The sequence below is a fragment of the Denticeps clupeoides genome, chromosome 4 (assembly GCF_900700375.1).
Source record: "Denticeps clupeoides chromosome 4, fDenClu1.1, whole genome shotgun sequence".
NCBI classification, from domain to species: Eukaryota; Metazoa; Chordata; class Actinopteri; order Clupeiformes; family Denticipitidae; genus Denticeps; species Denticeps clupeoides.
In genome coordinates this window covers 14,013,845-14,035,120 of record NC_041710.1, presented here as the reverse complement: position 1 = coordinate 14,035,120, position 21,276 = coordinate 14,013,845, and the positions used below count along the sequence as shown (strand labels likewise).

At 43.5% G+C, this 21,276-nt stretch overlaps 1 protein-coding gene across 3 annotated transcripts in view; it reads left to right on the top strand.

Moving 5' to 3' along the window:
* Positions 1 to 21,276, top strand: part of spsb4a (splA/ryanodine receptor domain and SOCS box containing 4a) — a 53,310-nt gene that overhangs the window by 16,904 nt on the left and 15,130 nt on the right. The window contains exons 3-4 of one of the 3 annotated variants that reach the window (XR_003749540.1): positions 7,536 to 8,455; positions 15,978 to 16,045. Coding sequence is in view for 2 of the 3 variants with exons in the window: in XM_028976935.1 (XP_028832768.1) it covers positions 7,750 to 8,455 (706 nt within the window). In the remaining variant the exon portion in view is untranslated. Of the gene's footprint in view, positions 1 to 1,739; positions 2,037 to 7,535; positions 8,456 to 15,977; positions 16,046 to 21,276 lie in introns of those variants that run through there. The other 2 variants (XM_028976936.1, XM_028976935.1) reach the window with 2 other exon arrangements.

Below are 21,276 nucleotides of genomic sequence, written 5' to 3'. Positions count from 1 at the left end.
ACTCTGGGCTTGGACCAGCGCGAACGCTGGGGAAGTTTTTTGGGTTGTCAGGGAAATTTGACTTTTTATACACATTTGCACATACATTTCAGAGAATGTGTGGTCATGGAAATTTGCCTTAGAGTAATTGAAAAGTCAGGGAAAATTCTTTTGTAAAAATGTGTAAGAGCCTTGTCTTTACTTTCACTGACACTTTGTATGACTCTCTTTTGATGGTCATGATATAAAAGCAATGGACACATGCTGCTTTATATCTGAGCTTAAATCATGGAGGCCAAGTCCTTAACTCGTCCATCTGCGTGTGTGTGTGTGTGTGTGTGTGTGTGTGTGTGTGCGTGCTGGAGAGATTGGCGTGTTGTGGATACACACAGTTTATTGCCAGCCATCTGTGTGAGCACGTGTGTGTCGACACTTTGGCTTTCTGCTATTTCACAGAAATACAAATGCACACGTGCGTGTGCGCATATGCTGTTGTGTGTGTATGTGTGTGTGTGTGTGTGTGTGTGTGGGGTGACCCCAGTCCTTCTTATCTTTGTATTGTTTATTGGCCATCTGTCCCAGCTCAAGCTGTCTGCTGCCAGATGAGTTGCCACCCCCCACCTTCTCTCGGCCTCATGCTACTCATCCCTTTCTTGCGTTCATCCCGAACGCAGCAGCTTCACACATACTCACCGTACACTCCACTACATCCTCACTCGTCGTCTGTTGGTCTGAATTCGGTTTTGTGAGTGTTATCGATCGTTACCTATTGTGTTTTCCTTTTGTAAAACAATATTACACATCCCATGCTTCTCTCTCTCTCTCTCCCTCGATCACTTTTCTCTCTCCCCAGCTATCCATACCCACAAAAAAAGGCAGCCCCTCCCCCCGCCCCCCCCCTCACACACGTCTGTTCCCAATGAGAGCTGGTTTAGAGTGGCCAGCAAACAAACACGCACAAAAAAAACACGTACAATTGTTTGGGACACGTGTGTTGCCAGGATGGGTCTCGCCTGCTCCCCCACCCCGGCCTCCTGCCCGCCCTCTCTTTTGTGGGGGCCAAATGATCAGATTGAGCCCTGTGGCCTGATGTCCCATTATGTGAACCTGGGCCTCCTTTTGTGCCTGCAGATTAAACACACACACACACTACACAACACATGTCCTCGGTTCCTCTCACCTCACACTCAGCATGTCCACGAGGGTCAAAAGCCCTGAAGCCAAAATGAGGAGGCAATTTACACCCCTGCACAGAAACGCACACAAAGAGTAGGGTTTTTTCTCTGTGTGTGTGTGTGAGTGTGTGAGAGAGTCTGTCTTTCACAGTTTCAGTCTGCAAAATGAGGAATTGTTCAGAAAGTGCACGTTCCACTCAGAGAGTGAATACACACAAAGCCTGTGTTTGAAGAAGCTTTAGGTCAGCCTGATCCTGAGATATATTGAATTTGTGTGTGCGTGTGTGCGAGTGACATTGACTGATATAGTCTTTTGTATGATTTATATAAAGACTGTGTGTTCGTGTCCGTGTGGCATTTTGAGGGAAATCTCTGGGTGTGGAATTTCTCATCATGAGAAATACTGTGGTTCAATTACATCTGTTAAACGGGCTGTGTGTCTGTGTGTGGGCCCACGTGTGATTGGTAGGGAGGGTGAAGGCGGGGTTTTGTCTGAGATGGGGCGGGGTTATGTGTGGCTCACTGTCCTGCTCTCCCCTCTTCTCTCTCTCCGTCTCGTGCCTGTAAGTCATTCCTGATGAGATCATGAAGCGGAGGGAGCGGTCTTCCCGTCACCTCTCTGTGTCTCTCTCACTCTTTTGGTAGCTTTCAGGGTGGGAGCCCTCTGGGTGCCGTGGCAACGGGTGGGTTGTCTGTGAATGCGGTAGCACCAGCAGAAGGAGTAGGGAGGCTAGAGGGGAGAGTGAGGTCAGCATCTGAAGGAACTGATGGAACTCTTCACACTCCTCTTCTCGTGCTTCTTGCTCTGTCACTCTTGGGACTGTGGCTTTGTTGCGTCAATGCAAAGAGGAACGGGACTTCCACTGAGGAGAGCTGCAAACTGTAAGCTGTGTGTGTGTGTGTGTGTGTGTGTGTGTGTGTGTGTCCCTTTTAGAATTGCTGCCTTTTTTTTCTTCTTCCCTGGACTCTTGTTCTCTTTACTCATTAATTCCCCTAATGGAGCTGCACCCCCCCTACATACCCATCCCCCTTCCCCATCTTCCCGTCCCTTTTCTTACTTACTAGATGAAAGCTGGATATGTCAGGGCTACTAATGCTTCATGGTGTATCTGTGTGTTTGGTGTGTGTGTGTGTGTGTGTGTGTGGCCTGGTGGCTCTTAGCTGATAAGGTGATTAATGGACGTTACTGCAGGTTTGCTCAGGTCTGTGGATCAGGTGTGAACTGGTGTCCTCGGATCTGCTGGGTTGGTTCTCCTGTGACCCAGGAGTCACGTCTCAAGTCCGCACAGGAACAGAAAGAAAGGAATAAAGGGATCTCTTACCCTTTTGTTTACTGATGCACATGTACTGACTTCTGCGTGTGTGGACTTGTGAGTTGAGGAACCTGCTGTGGTGTTTGGTACAGTACGAGTGCAGTACATCTGTGTTTTTGTGTTTCTGCGTATATTATGTGGCAACGGTATGATCGATTTTGTGAGAGTGTGCACTGCTTAGTGGCGATCCTTGCTCTCTCGTTCCCAGTTGAGTGGGGGATGTTGGTATGCACATCTGCATAACTGCAATGGAAATAAGACTTTGTGTGTGTGTCACTGTCTGTCTTTACACGGATTAATGCCCTGTAAAAGTGGCAGTAGGCATTTCACTCTGTTCGAGGAAGAGTCCAATAGAAACGGCCCCTTCCTCTTAACAGGATGCATGTGGAGCCAGCTCATGATGAGCCACGCGTCTCAGACCCGTTTTAATCGGCCACTGGATCGATAGGGCTGTTTAATGCTGAATATGACATCGTGACACACATTTGCCTGAATAAACTAATGCTTTTCTGAAGCCCCCTGCATTTCTACATCAGCCAGATCTCTTTTAAAGATTCATGTGTCGTCAGCGGAGATGGAGGAGTTTACGGGCCATTGGATTTGTTGTTCGACTCTTGTGTTTCTCTGCTGCTTGAAAGGAAAGCAGGAAAAAGAGGAGTGTTTTGTTTAAGGAGGTGAATATTCTTCATGATTAACTTCAGCGCTAGCCTTTTATGGTAAAGGTTCCCCGTATCACCATACACTCAGATGGCAGGCATTTTAAGCAAAACCTAAAACGCATAACTAAAATGATTTCACGTTTGCATAAATAATTCTTTTGGTGCCATTTGAATGTTTCGTATTGTTTGGTGTCACATGCCAGCTATCAGTAGCCCTGTCTTGTAATAAATAGCATTCTGTACCTGAAAAGGTGATGATAAGGTAATGGAGTATTGAGTTTTAATCTGTCAGTTGTAAACTGTTTAGCCAATAGTAAGTACAACATAAAATGCAACGATGCAACCTCTCTTTCCTAAGGTTCTACTCCTTCTACCACAGTGACAATCACTTCACTTTTTTCTTTTGTATATTCCACCATATCTCCACTAAACCTTTCACATTTGTAGTATCATTGTGTGACTTAAATTTCTGAAAAGAAAATGCAACTAATAGTTGTATTTTAGCATTCAACTTTCCCAAAATCCCTGAGATTTTAACCTCATTAATGTACATGTTAGAGATTTGGTTAGTATTGCAGCTATGTCTCAAGTTGGCCGCAAACCTACTGTAGACCATGCAGAACTTGACCGAGCAAAATAGTCGTAAGACCTGCACAATCGTAAAATCAATCTGTGTCAGAGTAATTGAGCGTAATGCCTCTGACTTGATGGCTGCTATGATGATGAAGATGATTTCTGTAGATGAATTGGCAGAAAGCCTCACAGTATTGATTTGACAGAATGGGGAGAGGAGCTAAATGTCAGAACTCTTAATTCATGGGGAATTAAGGGGCCACTGTGCTTAAAACAGCATTCCAAAATATATAGAGTCTAAAGCTGGGGTCACCAGTCCTGGTCCTGGAGGGCCTGGTGTGCTCAGTGAGGGTAAACCCAGGATAAGTGACCTGTGGGACCAGGGTTGCTGACCCCTGGTATGTAGTGACTGTTTCCAATTTGTTCTCAACTTTATTTAGCTTTAAACTGTGTTTTTTGTTACAATGCATACCATGTTACATGAGGTATCTTCAGGCTCTTGCTAATGCACAGCCATGAAGCACAAACACAAAACGCAACACATTAATAGTGTATCTGAGACCCAATTTCCCCCAAGGGTCTCATTTATCTGCCCCATGTCCACTCAGTTCCTGATCATTGAGATGCAATGCGGCTTTAACACTAGAGGTTTGAACCTTCACCGGTCTTACGATTCGATTTAATTACGATGATCAATGCCTCGATTATCTGTGCGTCACAATGCATCCCATCAATTTTTCTACATTTCAGATACATCAATGAGATGTTAAGGCCTTTTTCACACGGACGTCTGAATCAGAATTTTTTTCTTTTGCGGGCTGAATCCGAGCTTTTCCGGATGTGTCCACATGGGTTTCAGCACCAAGGTTTGGTCAGCTGCATGTTTTGATGGCATCAAGTAAACGCTGCATGCAGAGTTTTCTTGGCATCAATTTCTGTCAAAACCCTCAGTGAAGCGCAATCAAACGCAGCTACAAAGTACGGCAAAAATGTGAATGGCGTTTAGACAGTGTTCATTTCAAACCCAGAACATCGCTGTACTCGGATCAGTCAGCCACAGTAACGACCGGCATTGCTATCTGAAAATCACCAAACAATGGCATTATGACATAATCGATTATGTTCTCCACTGAATTGTCCACGTCTGCATCGCAATGCATCGATTGTGAAAATTAACACCTCTACTTAACTGGCATGGTTTGGGGGTCCTGTTTCACAAACGCAGCTTTTATATTCACAATTACAGGTCTGTAGTGTTTAATGAAAACACTATATTTGGGCGACATAAATCCCACTCATTCTCTCCATTCATCTTTGGCATCAGACATCCGTGTCCTCGTTTGATCCTGATGCAGTCAGACAAATATAGTGTTTTGTCTGTAATCTGGGGGGTGGGGTGGACCCCAACTTTTTCCAGTTGCTTGTCCCCTGTCAGCTTCTCTTGTTCTTCGTTTCTTGTTCTTTCTTTTGTTTTCATGAAGGTGCTGAGATTTTGTGGCAACTCAACCACTTGACAAGTGTGTATATTTTTGTATGTATATATGTATGTATCTGTGTGTGTGTGTGTGTGTGTGTGTGTGGCTGCGTGTGTTGCTGAGGGTACAGGAAGGCCCAAAGCCAGCCAAAACACACTGCTGCAAGAACCACCTCAGACCAGTCAGGCCACAATGCTGTCCTTGTGCTCGCCAGAGTCACCCTTCCCATTCTGCACTGTGGCGTCTTGGCTTTTCCTGTCAGCAGGAGATCTTATGAAACCCTCCCTTCCTCACACTGTGCCCCAAAGCGATCATATCGAACCACTCACCTGTAAAATAAATACATTTTTTTAAAAAGAGGAAGAAATCACACTTTCACCCCTTGTTATTGGTCCTGATTGCTTTAGATTGTAGTGATCAGGGTGTTCAGTCATCAGGTTTGAATTGGTGTGAATTTGTCATTTGATTTCAGGTAATTGGTCACCTTCAAACACCAACACACACACCATCTGCTATCAGGGCTCATGCACTTCTATGTTCTTCTTTTTCCTCGGTTGTGTGCACTGACGACGACTTGCATGTTTGCAAGGTTTTTAACCCAGAGTCCCGAGTACATTGTTCAAGGGTTTACAGAGCTAAGTGATGTTTTAAAAGTAGTAACGCAGTACTCCTTATATAGAGATACATTTTAGTTAAAAGCCCTGATTTAATAATGGGTTCCTTTAAACATCCTGTAAAATCAGAGCTGGGAGAGGATTCATATTTATCACAGTTTGTTGACAAGTGCGGCTCTGTCTCCACTGCTTCCAGACGGTAGTGGCTAAAATCTTTGGGGCGGCCAAGTCTGTCTGTCTCGCCAGGCTCTCACTGGCCAGAGCCGCTTCTGTTAAGAGTCTCTACACAGATTATTTGAATATAGTATGTCTCATTTTTAAATGAATAATATTACGATAAAACATTTTATTAACTCTTCTGCAGATGACCAGCAAGTCTCAAATTCGTTATTTTTTTTTTAATAACGCCAACAAAATGTGATTTAAAATACTGTCTGTGTATAGTATGATAAATCCTTTCCATGTATTATGTTTTTTATATGTTGTGTAAGGAGGGTAAGTTAACCTAATGTGTTGAGTTTTGAGTGCAGTCTGATATGAATGGGAAGGGAGAGTGTGGGAGAGGGAGAAGGATCTTTTACCCACCGTGCAGAGTGTAATGTCTGGGACTGAGAGTAAATCTACACTTGAGGGCTGGAGGGAGTGAGAGGCGGGAGTGCAAGCCTGGATTAGATCGGTGAGGTAGGAATGGCTTTAGAGCTGTAGGACAGCTTGCTTTAAACGTTTATTTAAAAAGAATTATTTGTAAGTTGCATCACAAAAGCATACGGTTCTGAATCGGTGCAGAAACATCATCTTTATTGGTGTGATTTCAAAAGATGAGCTGTCACTTTTTTTACCTGCATTATAACTGAAAATCATTGTACCAGGACAGATGGCGATAATGGCGCGGTTGCATGTACTGTATTGTGCGTTCCCTCATCCACTCTGGTCTGGATACCAGGATGAAGCCTTGTTGAACGCAGAATCACGGCGATACAGGTTTGAGTGAGCAGCACCTACTATAAACATGCTTTATATAAGTCGCGACCACCTGCTGCATAAATGTGTGTGTATTTTCATTGCAATGGTGGGGCAGTGGTGGCCTAGAGGTTAAGGAAGCGGCCCCGTAATCAGAAGGTTGCCGGTTCGAATCCCGACCCGCCGAGGTGCCACTGAGGTGCCACTGAGCAAAGTACCGTCCCCACACACTGCTCCCCGGGCGCCTGTCATGGCTGTCATGGCTGCCATGGTTGAGAAAGTTAAAAGTTAAAATCTGTGGCCTTTGCGTTTTTGTATGCATTGAAAATGTTCATTTATTGCGATGTATTAATAATCTTTACTGCTAGAATTGTAATTTAATTCTAAGGTCACCTTCTATATGACCTTAGAATGGACAGGATGACTGAATGGATTGTGTGGGTGTGAGGTTGGGGGGAACAATGATGCTCTTGTTCCTGGAAAAAGACAGGGAATCATATGCAGAAGGGAGTGTGATTTGTTTCATTTGTTCCTGTGTTATTTCATTTAAATTCCATTATTTACATGTTTGTTTCAGGTCTGTGTGGTGGGGAGTGTGAGAGAAGTGCAATCATATGTTGGATTGCTCATTTCTCGCCTTCTCATGCAGAGCTTCTCAGCTGCTCTCTTATTTCGTGATTTGGCGTGAACTCAGCCCACCATGTAGAGATTCATACAGTCTGATGAAAAATAACATCAATATTTACATGTGTTTTTCTTCTCTCTCTCTGTCTTTTATTCTTTGCAGGTCCGTGGGCTGTGTGAACTGTGTGCAGTGGGTGTTGTGTAAAGAGTTTGTGCGTGTGTGTGTGTCTGTGTGTGTGTTTTTAAGACATTTGCTGCACTGAGGATCACACGGAAAGCTGCTTTGATGAGGTAGCGGTGAGCAGCGGAGGACAAATCTGCCCTAAGTAGCACCTTAACCCCTTACCCACCCACCTTACCCTTTCACCCCCCACACCATGGGTCAGAAGATCTCAGGAAGCATTAAGTCGGTGGACGTGCGAGGTGAGCCGTCCTTCCGCCCTGTACGGCGTGAGCTGCGTGGGCCCGACTCCTTTAAACCCGCCCGGCTTGACCTGCTGCTGGACATGCCCCCCGTATCGACCGAGGTGCAGGTCCGCCACGCCTGGAACCCTGACGACCGCTCGCTCAACATCTTCATCAAGGAGGATGACCGGCTCACCTTCCATCGGCACCCGGTAGCCCAGAGCACCGACTGCATCCGTGGGCGTGTGGGCTACACCCGGGGCCTACATGTATGGCGCATCCACTGGCCCGCCCGTCAGCGCGGGACCCATGCTGTGGTGGGCGTGGCCACCTCAGAGGCACCGCTGCACTCGGTGGGCTACACCTCTCTGGTGGGAAGTGACACTGAATCTTGGGGCTGGGACCTCGGACGCAACAAACTCTACCACAACAGCAAAAACCGGCCGCCGGGCCAGGTGCCCACCTACCCCAGCTTCCTGGAGCCTGAGGAGGCCTTTGTGCTGCCAGACTCAATCACTGTCGTGCTGGACATGGACGAGGGATCCCTCAGCTTCATGGTGGATGGGCAGTACCTGGGCGTAGCATTCCAGGGGCTGAAAGGAAAGAAACTGTACCCCATTGTGAGTGCTGTATGGGGCCACTGCGAGATCACCATGCGCTACATCAATGGCCTGGACCGTAAGTCTGCGTCTCTTGCCGCTTTTTCCCATGATTTCTTTCTGTTACGAAATGGAAAATCTGCTCTGCATGCATGCATGATCAAGCTTCAATTTTTTTTTATCGCATCAAGGTGTTCAAAGAATAACTAGACTAAATCTCGGATCGGAGTTTTGGTCAGATATCACTTGAAAGATTAGATCCAACTTTATTCCACAAGCACAAGAAGCGTGCGGGGAACTTGTTTTGGTGTATCTGGCCCACGGCCGCAGTTTGACACATTTTACAGTTATGCAGTTTACAGGTGAAAGGAGGTGTGAGAACCTGTGGGGCTTGATGGACCACAAATAAATTGCATTCCATACATTAGAGGGAAACCTCCACATGTGTTTGTATCCACAAAAAATTGAGAGAGCAGCAGTATAAATCAAATTCTTGTCAACATAGTGTTTTTGCGGTGGCTGTTTGTAGGATGTACCAGAGTCACACAGCACTGTGTTATAAAAAAATGTTTTTTTTTTTTTTTTTTATAAAAAGCTTTTAACTGCCTCTCACTTTTGCCTCGCACGACAACTCACTCTGATTCTCTGCTGAATCAGTACGAGAGGGAGCTGCGAGTTCCCCCTTGAACAAGTCTCCTTGCTGTCTGGCTCGGGCGCCCAATATGGCGTCTCTCGGGCTTCCCCCAATCTGCACACTGTGATCCTGACACTAATCTAAACAGAAACGTGTCTGATTTAAACAGCGACTTGTTGTGGAGTCGTGGCCGGTGAGTGAACCTGTGTGGAGCTCTGGCAAGGTCACACTCATCTCTGATGTACTGTGTACATCACCTGCCGAAACATGTGTTTCTGCATGTTAATGCGCTGTGGCTCTGTTTGCTAGCCTTAGTAAAAATGTTTTTCTTGAGAGGTGTCTGAAGTAGCGCAAGACGACTAAATATTTAGGTACAAAAATATTTATCCTTCTGTTGTCGCCCCCCCCCCTCGGCAACCCTAGTGTAGATACAGGCCATATTAACTGGCCTACACTAGACCAGAGATTAAGAAATTCAGTTCAAACTCTTCTGCACAATTCACAGTGGAGGGTGTCGGGATGTGATGAGTTCTGATCTGACTTACACAAATGCGTAGTTATAGGGATAAGAGTAGTGCAAGTAATACAGTTTTAGAGATTGTGAACAGTCTTATATATATATTTATAAACTTGGAATGGTTAAAATAGGCTGCTGTGTAATACTGCTTATTTGGTATGTTTCCTGTTATGTTTCTATTTCCTCAGTTACTTTTGTTACAGCAAGAAAAACAAGTAGCCATGTACATTTGCTGGTGGACAGATCTGTTATTTCTTATTTTATCTTATTGTGAATATTAATGTTGTATAAAGAGTGTCGAGTGGCAGGCTCATGCATTTGGAAAGTCAAGCATTTTTTATGCTTTTCTGATTACAATTCAAGCAAAGCAAAGCCCTGGCATATAATTAATTTCAATAGCACTTGACATTTTTAATGAAATACATATCAGTCTTCCTCAAGTGCACACATGCAGCTTTATCAGGGTCTGATTTTGCGTATTTGAACCCGAGGAGAGTTTTTTTTTTCTTTGTTGTTGCCTGTTAGTTAATGTCTTTAGTACTTTCTGAAATCACCATAATTAAAGGTCCCTTGACATGGTTTGCTTTTATATAGGTCTTAGTGGTCTGCTTATACTATATCTGAAGTCTCATTCCGAAATTCAGCCATGGTGCAGAATTACAGCCACTTTTAGCCAGTCTCACAATGAGATTTCAGTGTCTGTAGCTTTAAATACAAAATGAGGAGGAGAGCTGCCAATAGAGGTTGAGGGGGCATTCGCGGAAATTAGGTCATCAACACCATTCACCAACAGCAATGTTTGGCCCAGACTCTTACTGCAGAGTCAGAGAATAGTTATTGATGTAGATTTTCTGTGTGTGTGTGTGTGTGTGTGTGTGTCAGGGAAAGATGTCTCCAGTCAGTGTGAGAAGAAGAGAGTCTCTTGTGTGGGTGTGAGTTGAGAGAGCAGAAGAGAGACTGGGCATGTCTGGCATGTGAGAAAGCTGGTCAGAAAAGGGCCGTCTTTGTGTGTGAATGGGCTAGGCAGTCTTCACAAATGTAGAAAGTCCTGAAATTTTATGAGTCCCTATTACGAAACACTTGCAAAATGTTAAATTTTTCGATTCAGTAAGGTTTAGGGAAAGGGTTTAATTTAGGCTGCGATTATCTAATAGGAGTGAAGAGAGAGCGTGGCATCACCAGAAAACAACCGTGGCCCCATTCATCTCTCACTTGCCATCACCTTTCATTTGCACAGCACTCCTTACATTTGTTCATTTGCAGTCACATTGGAGACAAAAAGAACTGGCCCACTCACAGGCCCCAAAAATGTTGTAATATAAGCATAACATAAGTGTGACTGTGATTTACAGAGTAGAGTAAACTGCTGGTGTTGCTGCCTTTTATGTACTGTTGTAAATCTTTTAATTCGGTGTTCAGAGCACTACAATCAAGTTTTATACACAGAAAGTTTTATACACAGAAAGTTACCGCCGTACACACTTGTTTTCATAATTATCATAATTTGCAGCAGCTTTGCTAACTGTATAATCAGCCATTGACTATAGCTAATTGATGTTTTTTTTATTTTTTATTTTTATTTTTTTTCTTGTGTTTTCTTATTGCATTTCATTGCTTAGGGAGCAATGACCTATCTGAATATTTTGTCAGTTTTGTGCACTGTAGCATTGGTGAGGCCTTTTTCATTTCAGCAGTCAGCACAACTTCAGTGTGTGTGTGTGTGTGTGTGTGTGTATGTGTATGTGTGTGTGTGTCTGCTTGTCAGTCATAGCAGTTGTGTTTTTTGACGTGTTTTTGATGGGGTGAAGGAGGTGTCATGGCCAGGAATATATTAATTTTTTTTCACCAGCTGTGCTCTTATAGTCAGAGAATGGTGTTGCTCAACAAAAATTGAAACTTTCCCAATTAGGTGATATTGCCATTCTCAATCATCCCGTTTGGTCCCATCCTTATTTCAAAGATTTTTGCTTTTCAGCTTCTGTTAACTTTTAATGTACTTACTTAATTATTAATATTTTAAACCTGCTTTTTGTAAGTCCTTTTGCAAATTGTCACCAAGGATATTTCACACAGTCCTTTTAAAGGAAGCCAAAAAAATATATAAAATAATAATATGGAGTATAGTTTGTATGTAATCACCATCCGGGTGCATAGTCGTTTATTTCTCATGATTTAAATTAAGTGAACAAGGGCACTGTCATAATGAATTATTTTGGAGGAAAAAAATCTAATAAGGCTGACTAATTGATCTGAGGGCTGATTGGGGAACATGTGTGAACAACGGTCCGTATATTCTTCCTCAGTTTCAAATCGAATTTCGCAGAGTAAAGTAGACAAGGGCTTTGAGTGACTTTTGGAAGGTGCACAGTCTGCAGTGTACAATTACTGGCTCCACTGCCATGGTGAAATACATGCCCTATGCAAGATGGGCACATGCTGTACTTCCATTAGAACATTGGATGTGTAGTTTGTACACAATTTCAGCCGCTTAGTGACATCACCTAATAGAACATTGCGTTTGGTTTATTTTTTCTGTTGATTGATCGGTCACAGTATGTAAGGAATGTGACAAGTGTCACTTTGCTGCTAGAGCCAAGTACAGGGTGATATGTGTGCAGGGCACCATTCTTTGCTATGCGGTAAATAAACAAGCCTCTGCCAGACACTCTGAGAGTAATAGGCTGCTGCCACCAGCCTAGTCTACAGAGTCTCTCTCTTTATGACTGGGACGCTTTTATCCCAGACAGCATGGATTACAGGGAGTCCCAACACACACACACTTTCTCACATTCTCTCTATATCTCTGGCACCCTGCTTTCTGTTATTTTGTCTTTGGTCTCGCCCTGTCATTCGCTCTTCTAGTCCTATCCATGTTCCCTTTCATCTGGTAGTCTGTTGTCGTCATCTCATGTGAGATTAAATCTACCAATTAGCTTCGCATTGATTCATAACTCAATAAAGCTTAGTGTTGTGCTCCATGGCGTGCACGTCGCCTCGGCAACACAACACCACCTTACGCTGAGAAGACACAGGACTGGCGGGTGAGAGAGTAGCAGACCAAGCAAGTGGATGTGTCGCAAACGCGCTACAGGAATCCCGACAGATAGAGACAGGCTATTACATCAAAAACATGATTGTGACGTGGTGGGAAAGAGAAAAATATTCACTATTGTGCTATGTCACCTATTTTTCACCACTTTGTGTTTGCCAAGCACTGTGTCTGTCTGTGTACGCGTGCACTGTTTTTCAGCCGTGCCAATCGTGGGTCAGCAGCGTTGGGTTGCCGCGTGCTTTATGGGTCACCCACGTACCCACGTACGTCACTGCAGTAGCAAGTTCCTGGATCAAGAGACTAAATACAGAAACCTTTATAGATTCAAATGTGTATTCTGAGCTTTTGGGATTGTTCCACGAGCAAATATTTAGAAATTCTTGAATGAGATGTTGGGGATACACACTGCACCAGGTCAAATAGTTCCCCAGAAGTGATGAATTGGACTTAGCCCATTTCAAATATAACAGTTCGATGCAAAGCAGGTATGGTTTAAACATTCGTAAATTCCCAAAGATGCACCGAATTCTGAATTCATAGCCATGAGACTTTATACAGCACCGGTCTTTGTTTTCTACACACCTACACATTTATGGGGCTTTCTTTTTCTGACTATTTTTATATTGTAGAACAGAATCGATGATTCAAAGCTATGACACAATGCACAAGAGGATATGAAGTTAACAAAAGTATAAGAATGTTTATTCAAATGTTTCCCATTTGAATGTCTGATTCTGGCGTGTCTGCAGGTTCCCTGTGTTAGATTCTTCAAAACATGCATTGGAGTCAGTGGTACAGCTTTGACCATTCCTACTGTGGTCCTTATTTCAGACTGCATTGAAGTGTATGTGTGTTGTGCATGTCTCCAAAACACCATTACTTAAAATGAATAACATGTAGATTCATTTTTTAAAACTCTATTTATAGGTATGGCACTTAAGCGAAAGTTTGCTTAAGTTCCTGAAGACAGAGGGTCGTGACTGGACGTAATGTCATTCAAGGGGCCGAATTCCAAGAAGGGGCGAGTGCGATTAGCAGTGGCTGAGTCACGCTCATTACTGCCGCAGTAGTCCATCACTGCTTCACCAGGCTTCACCGGCCCAGGCGCCGCCCAGCAGCGGGCAGATGACGGCCAGTGTGCTCCTCCGCTCAAGTGCCCAGAGTCCCCCAGGCATCACCAGCGTGTGCCGTGTGTTCTTCTGCCACCCTCCTTTAAATAAGAAAAGAGGGGCAATCCTTCGTTCCTCCTCTTCCACCTCCTGCTCCCTTGCTGGTGGACGGGAACAGCTGGTGGTAATTCTGCCGTACTAATCCCCCGAGGATTCTGGGAGGAGAGTGACCGAGTTTAATTGGCCGAGCTGGCAGCTGCCAGTCAGACAGGTCTGGGGAGGGTGGTGGGGCTGACCTGCTGCTTTAATTAAGCGTGTGTATGGACTGTATACACGCGCAGTCAGGTCTGATCATTGTAGTGAAGTGTAATATAAAACACGTGTTGCGCCCCTTGGCTAATCTGTAAAATAAACTGTGCTAGCCTCCTAATCTGTTCTAAATGACTTTCACAGTCTTTAATGGAGTAATGATTGTGCGAGGTAGTTCGAATGTGTGGAGCGCATGTGTTCCCGCTGCCTTGATCAAACGAAGGCTCAGATGATATAGTGGAGCTTCTTTGTCAGTTTCTGAGCGACAGAGGACTCCACACGTCTTGATAAGAAACGTGCCATAACTGAGGAAGAATACACGGTTTCATCTGTCCTACTTCTGAAACTGTGCTGCCTAAGGCCTTCTCTCTCACCGCTTCCCTCTAATATCTTTGGGATATGGTGAATACACAAGAACTTTTTGTACATGTGAGCAAGTTCTCTCTCTCATTTTTGCCCCCTTCGGGGATGCCTGGTGTACACAAAGGCGGAATAAAAGGTGGTGTGTTCTGTGTCTCTTTGAAGTCCCCTCTTCTATTAATGAAAGCTCCGTCCTCCCCATTTTAAAACGGATTCTCTCTCTGATAAGATGGACTATCAGGAAGTGGCAATGGGTTCCCACCTATTCTCTCCATCCTGACCATCTGCTAAAGCCAGGGTCCATGTGTCCATAGCAACAAGATTTTTAGAAGAGAAATTTCTCTCTTTGTCAGACACTGGTTATGAAGTGCTGGTACAATGACACCATTACACCTCATTCTGATCTAGCATACGACATGTTGAATGAGTTCCAATAAAAACACTCACTGTGTTGCATTGCACTCAGAATGCTGTTTAGTTGTCTGGTGTGTGGTCTTGCCTCTTACCCTATTTGGATATGTTCTTTTAAGATTTGCATGGGCATTTGAGTCCTTGATCTTTTGCAGCATCACAGTAGACCCGACGGTGTGTGCTCCCACACGTACCTATATCTAATTTGGATGTCTGCACGCCAGCATCAATTCATGACTTCACATTTGTACATTCACTTGTATGTAGTGAGTAAGTCTAGTGTTTATATGGTAACTGTATGAGACTTACTTTTTGTTTAATGTACATTTTATCTCCTCTCTATACCTTTACAACTGCTTTGAGATCATCGTAAGCAGCTTTGCGAGAGCAGCCAACACATTCTCAACAGGACTGGTGATTCAGAGAGTGTGAATTGCTGCAATCACAGTTTTGCCTAGAATATCAAGTTACTGTTTTTAAGTTTTTGTGTGCAAGCTCACATGTTTGAATAGACAGTTTTGTTGTAAAATAGTAAGAAAAATGGATGAAGTTGTTATTACCGGTAGTGTTGATCGATCGTTGCACTAATGACTGGCTTTGAAGGGGAGAGAGACGAGCTGTTACCTTTTAACATCCCATCAGACCTCATGCCTTCTCACTGCGGCAGTCCCATCCACCAGTATTCTCTCTCATTTCTTCTACCCCCCCTCCTTTTCTTTGTGTGCGTTTAAACCAGTGGATAAAGATAGTATTTACCAGCCACTGCATCCAGCTCCTCTACCATTGTTACTGCAAAACAAAAACCCAGTTACGTCAAATGCTGCCGTGCTTTGTTCTGGCGTGAACCACACACTGGCAGCATTTGGACGAAATCCCGATACACTGCGTGTCTGTTTCCGTACTAATTTGTCTGAACACCATGGCCTGAGTTGTTCTTGGAGGAAATGCGCGAGCGTGATAATGCCCACTGGCAGAACTAATGTTTTCCTTCTGAATGGTGCAGCTGCAGCCACTGTTTTACGGAGCCCAGCACTACAAGTAGATCTACACTACTACATCTCATGAAGATATATTTGATTATATCTGATAATAAACTATGTTTAAAATGATTGACAGTCTTTGCACACTCTACTTTATCATTTAGCCTATTTAAACCCTCTTCTGTTGATGGGTCACACCAGCAATGTATCCCAAATTTTGTGTTGACAGATACGTGATTGTGCACAGAATCCTTCACATAGACACAAGAAAATACACAAATCTGCTAAAACTGTCAGGTAAGTGCACTTAAATGAGAGCTGGGTCCCACTGTACCAATCCTTGACAAGTAATTTCTCCCAAAATATCTAATTCAAAAGTCTGGCAACGCTGAGGGCAAGATCCTCCTCCCTCCTCCTCTGTTTCTCTCCAGTTTCTTTACTCTTAATAACACTCTTAAGCCCTCTACAAATACTGCCTCTGTTATAGACATTCCACGACCACATCCATCATATTCTTTTACACAGAACACTCAAAATATCTTCCTCTCTTATTGCAGTGTCTGTAAAACATTTTTCATCTGTTAAATCTTAGTTACTGGCTATTGCGGAAATAATAAGTGGAATCCCGTTTGTGGCATTGAACTATGAACAAATTCAAAGGAAGGATTCATTTTAATCCAATATGGCTACAAATGGCTGCACTGCATAGTTATATTGGTGTAGGGGTGTAGATATATATTTTTATAAATAATAAACTGGGATCGTTTTACCCTGAGGCGCCAGGCCCCTTTGGGACTTCTGTGGGGAATTGATAATCCAGTAGCCAGTGCTGGGCCCTGGTCTTGGTTGCTATATGAGCTGAAATCCATCAGCCCCAGTCCCCTTCACTGTGCCCCTGAACTCGAAAAGTCATGCTGCTTGATAATGTGGTGTCATAAACTTTTTTTTTCATGTGTGCTCCTTTTGGGACAACTGGGTCTTTTGACATGAAATCACAATGTGCAATCGGGACGTCTCTGTGCTCAGATTCTCTTGGGAAATGTATAAGGCTCCTTAGTGCACCCAGCACAGCTCCAGCCTTGTCTGTCTTTTCATCTGCCTTTTTCCTTACTCATGTGCTATAGAGTCTCCACCGCGCCCCCGTCAGAGGTCATTTGCTCATTCTTGCCGTTTGTCAGAATTTTTATTATTACCCGGACATGATTTCTCTGTGTTGAAGCGCTGGTCTCCTCCGGGCTTTAGTTGTGAAGGTGATCTTGAGGAGGAGTTACTCAGCGTGAGCTCGCAGCTGCGGCTTGGGTGCTGAGAAGCAATGTCCTGTTTTAACGATTTCCTTAATGTCTTTCCACCCCACCAGGTGCTGGAGGTGGGCTACAGAGAGCCCATCAATAAGTGAATTGGGTGAGCTGTAGACAACTTCTGATTTGATCAGCTCAGGCAGTGTGAGGCAGGCTTAGTCATCATGGAGACAAACCATAAATAACATTTCTCTCTTAACACACACACATTTTATATTCTGCTTTTGCAAGTTTGAGTTGTTAGATTCATAAGATAAGAATTTTTTTTTTTTAAATAACTAGAGAAGTGAGAAGTCCAATGAGAATTAGCCTGGTCCAGCAAGTAGATGATTGTGTAGGGGGTCCAGCCAAGGCTCCACCCACAGATGCAGATGTTGCGTCTGATTGAAAACATGTTTTGGATGTTCTCCGTTTCTACCTTACACATGGTGTCACTGTAGAGCCTCTCAGGTTCTCTGGCATGGCTGACCGGACCATTTCCAGTATTTTTATTTCAATTTCATTTCCAATATCAAGTTGCTGACCTTGAGGAGAAAAGTCAAGGCTGGCATAAACTGCAGCATCAGTCTCGTAGCACTGTATTCTGTACACTGTAAAAGGGTGGTAGTAGCCTAGTGGGTAACATACTCCTCTATGAACCAGAGGACCCAGGTTCAAATCCCACTTACTACCATTGTGTCCCTGAGCAAGACACTTAACCCTAAATTGCTCCAGGGGGGACTGTCCCTGTAAATACTGATTGTAAGTCGCTCTGGATAAGGGCATCTGATAAATGCCATAAATGTAAATGTAATGTATTCACATAAACAGATTCGTTTTTTAAGAGATGTCTGTGGATCCTGTACCTCCTATTTGCTTCCATGATCTACTACTTCAGAACGGGATGCTGCATTTGTGTGGAATTTTTCGAGCATATGGAGGAAAAGTATTACACATTAAAATGGCTATAAATGCTTAGAGGAGGACAATGTTGTCAGCTTGCAGAAAACCACACCTATTCTATTATCCATGAAGCCAATGAGCCCTGGCCCTACCATTGTACCTCTTAGTAAAACATTTAAAGCAGCGCTACTGTAGGGTTTTTATAGGAGGCTATAATAAGTGGATGGACCTTTGTCTAGGTAGAACTCACCTCTGAGAACCAGTCTGAATGTCTGAAAGTCCTTATTCACCCACAACAGCAGGTGGTGTCAAGTATCCCCTGTGCCTTAATGTGATGCATTTGTAGTCTATGGCTTCATGTTTACTGGTGAAAGGAGTTGAGGACTCCTATCACATGTAAATAGCACATGCAAACCAGAATGATAAATGTGTGGAGTCCTCTTATATTGGGGAAAACACAGTAAATATAAAGGAATATCCATAATTCATAAATGTATGAAATATCACAAAAACAGGGATACTGCATGAGCAATCAGGAAAACATCACAAAAGGAAGCCAGCAGAGGTCATTTAAAGTGGACGCGGTGAAAGTGAGAATAAATATGTGAACACTAGAAAGATCACAGCAGAAGTGCATTAAATCACAATGCTAAATGAAAAATTTGGTAAATAAGCAACTCATTTTCCCGATTGTCGAGTTCAACTGGTGAACGTACTGCTGTAGGCGTGTTGACTAAAGGTCCTTTTGCTGAAGAGAACAGACTTGGGGAATGTAATTACACCCTCTTCGTCACTGACACGAGATATTTGTGCACCACCATTGAATTCGGTTTCTCCTGCTTTCTGCAGTGGCTGAGTGTGTGCTGTGAGTAGCTGTAGCCGAAAGGGGAAATTACATCACAAAGATAAATTAGCTTCCAGCGGCACATTTAACCCCCTTGTCTCTACCCAACTGCTGCTGACACAATTCCTGTTTTACAATGTTCCCTTCCCTTTGCACATTCTCTTTGAGACGATCCCTCTTTCTTTATCCTTCCCCAATTCCCGGACACTCTTGCTCTGTCGCTTTCATCTGGTAAATGAAGCATCACGCCCTGGGCAGTCAGGTTAAGGAAGAACACCCCTTTAGATTAAGGTGACACGCAAATTGCTGTTTAATTAGAGGCGACCGCTCACAGCTCGTCCCGACATGATGCGGTCATCACTCAATTTAGGGAGCTTTAATGAGAAGGATGGAAAGAGCACAGAAGAGCAGTGCAGAGGGGTGGTAATGGGTTTTCAAACCAATTGGGTGGCCTGTGCAGTTGATTGACGAAGCATAGAGAAAGCAAAGAATGAAATAAATCTAATGACCAAATTAATGTATAGCCTAATATGAGAAAAAACAAATTTAGGATTTAAACCTATTTATCTTTTCTAGGATGCAGGGAAGCTTGAACCTATAGTCATGGCCAAAGGTTTTGAGAGTGACACGAATACTGGTTTTCACAATGTTTGCTGCTTCCGTTTTTATTATGGCAATTTGTAGGGGTGTTAGAAAATATTGATGGCATAGCATTCAGTGTCTTCAAATGCAAAGACAATACAGTTAATATTCAGTTCTGAGTTATGATGTGTTGGCTGAATTATTAATGTATTATGATCCACCCAGATTGTACACAGCATCTTGTATATCAGCTGTGTTTTTACATATTCAGTGAACTGTAGAATTTCACAATATATAATTGTATCGTGATTTTATATCGTATCATGAGATCCTTGCTAATACACGCCCCTAGCAATTTGCATTCACTCCAGAATGTTATGAAGAGTGATCAGATGAATTGCCAGTTCCTCTTTGCCATGAAAATGAACTTAATCCCAAAAACACAATTTCCACTGCATTTCAGCCCTGCCACAAAAGGACCTTTCAGTGATCCTCTCATTAACACAAGTGAGAGTGTTGAGGAGCTCAAGGCTGGAGTTCATTTCCTTCATGCTGAATGAGTTAGAATAGCAGACTGGAGACTTTAAAAGGACGGTGATGCTTGAAATCATTGTTTTTGCTCTGTGTTGTGAAGGAGGCTTCATGGTGCAGTAGAAAGTCCAGCAAGCACAAGGATGATTCAGCTGCGGTATTGAGGTGCCACCAGTGCAGAGCTTGCTCAGGAATGGCAGCAGGCAGGTGTGAGGGCATCTGCATACACAGTGAGGCAAAGACTATTGGAGGATGACCTGGTGTCATGAAAGGCAGCAAAGAGGCCACTTCTCTCCAAGAAAAACATTAAGGACAGACTGATATTTGGCAAAAAGTACAGGAATTGGATTACTAAGGTCTGGGGTAAAGTCATTTTCTCTAAAGCCCATTTTATTGTCTGGAGGCCGCTTCCTGAACTGCTAGGCCACTACTGTCCCGCTAGGCCATATAATGAAATCATATGTTTGGAATGGGTAAATAAGCTGTAACAATCAGTAATAAATATGAAAAAGAAACAAGTTCAGGTCGGCTTGTTCATGGTGGTTGTGATAAACTGCAGCTTTAGGTCTAGAAATTGGTCATGGTTTCTGTGTTGTCCTTTGATATTTTGTTCTCAATGGGCAACAAATTGCAATCAGATGAGAAACACTTACCAAAGCTTATAAGCTTTAGTCACAGAATCTAAGTGTGAGGATGAGGAAAACGACATCATGACCCAGATGTGCCAGATGTATTTTGGTCTTAAATGATTTCTTTTTCCTCCTCCCCCCACAATTCTGTTATAGCTACAGACAATGCTGGGTGGGGTGGGGAATTCTGGGAATGAATCGATGAAGCACTTTAAAGGCCTAAGGACTCCAGCACTCTTTGAATAATGCAGCATAGCATGGCATGGTACAACGACTGGTTGTGCGCTATAGGCAGTTTTCTCGTAATGCCGTACAACCAGTGAACAGTTGTGCAGGACAAGTACATTGCTATAGCAAACAGAGGAAATATTACCTGAAGGAGTGAAGTAATATTTGTGATGAAGAGATTGTTTATAGACCCAGCTGTTGGTATTGTCATGTAACCTTGTTCATTCAGCATGTTGTCAGTTTGCATTAGACAAAAGCATCTCACATGGAGTCCTTCTGAGACACAGCAAGACATTAGAATCACTTTGATTTGATTCAGGGGCTGAATCCTTCAGAGGAATACATTTGCTGCAAATGTATGAAAAATGCTGCAATTACCACCCGTTCTAGTTAAATTCTAGCTGTCCATTTTTGATCCACTCATGGCAAAGGGATTTGGTTCCTTAGAATGTTAACATGTGGTATAGAGGCATTCCAGGATGTTTAATGCACGAGGATGATCTGGACATTTGTGTCCAGGTGTTCTGTGCTGTC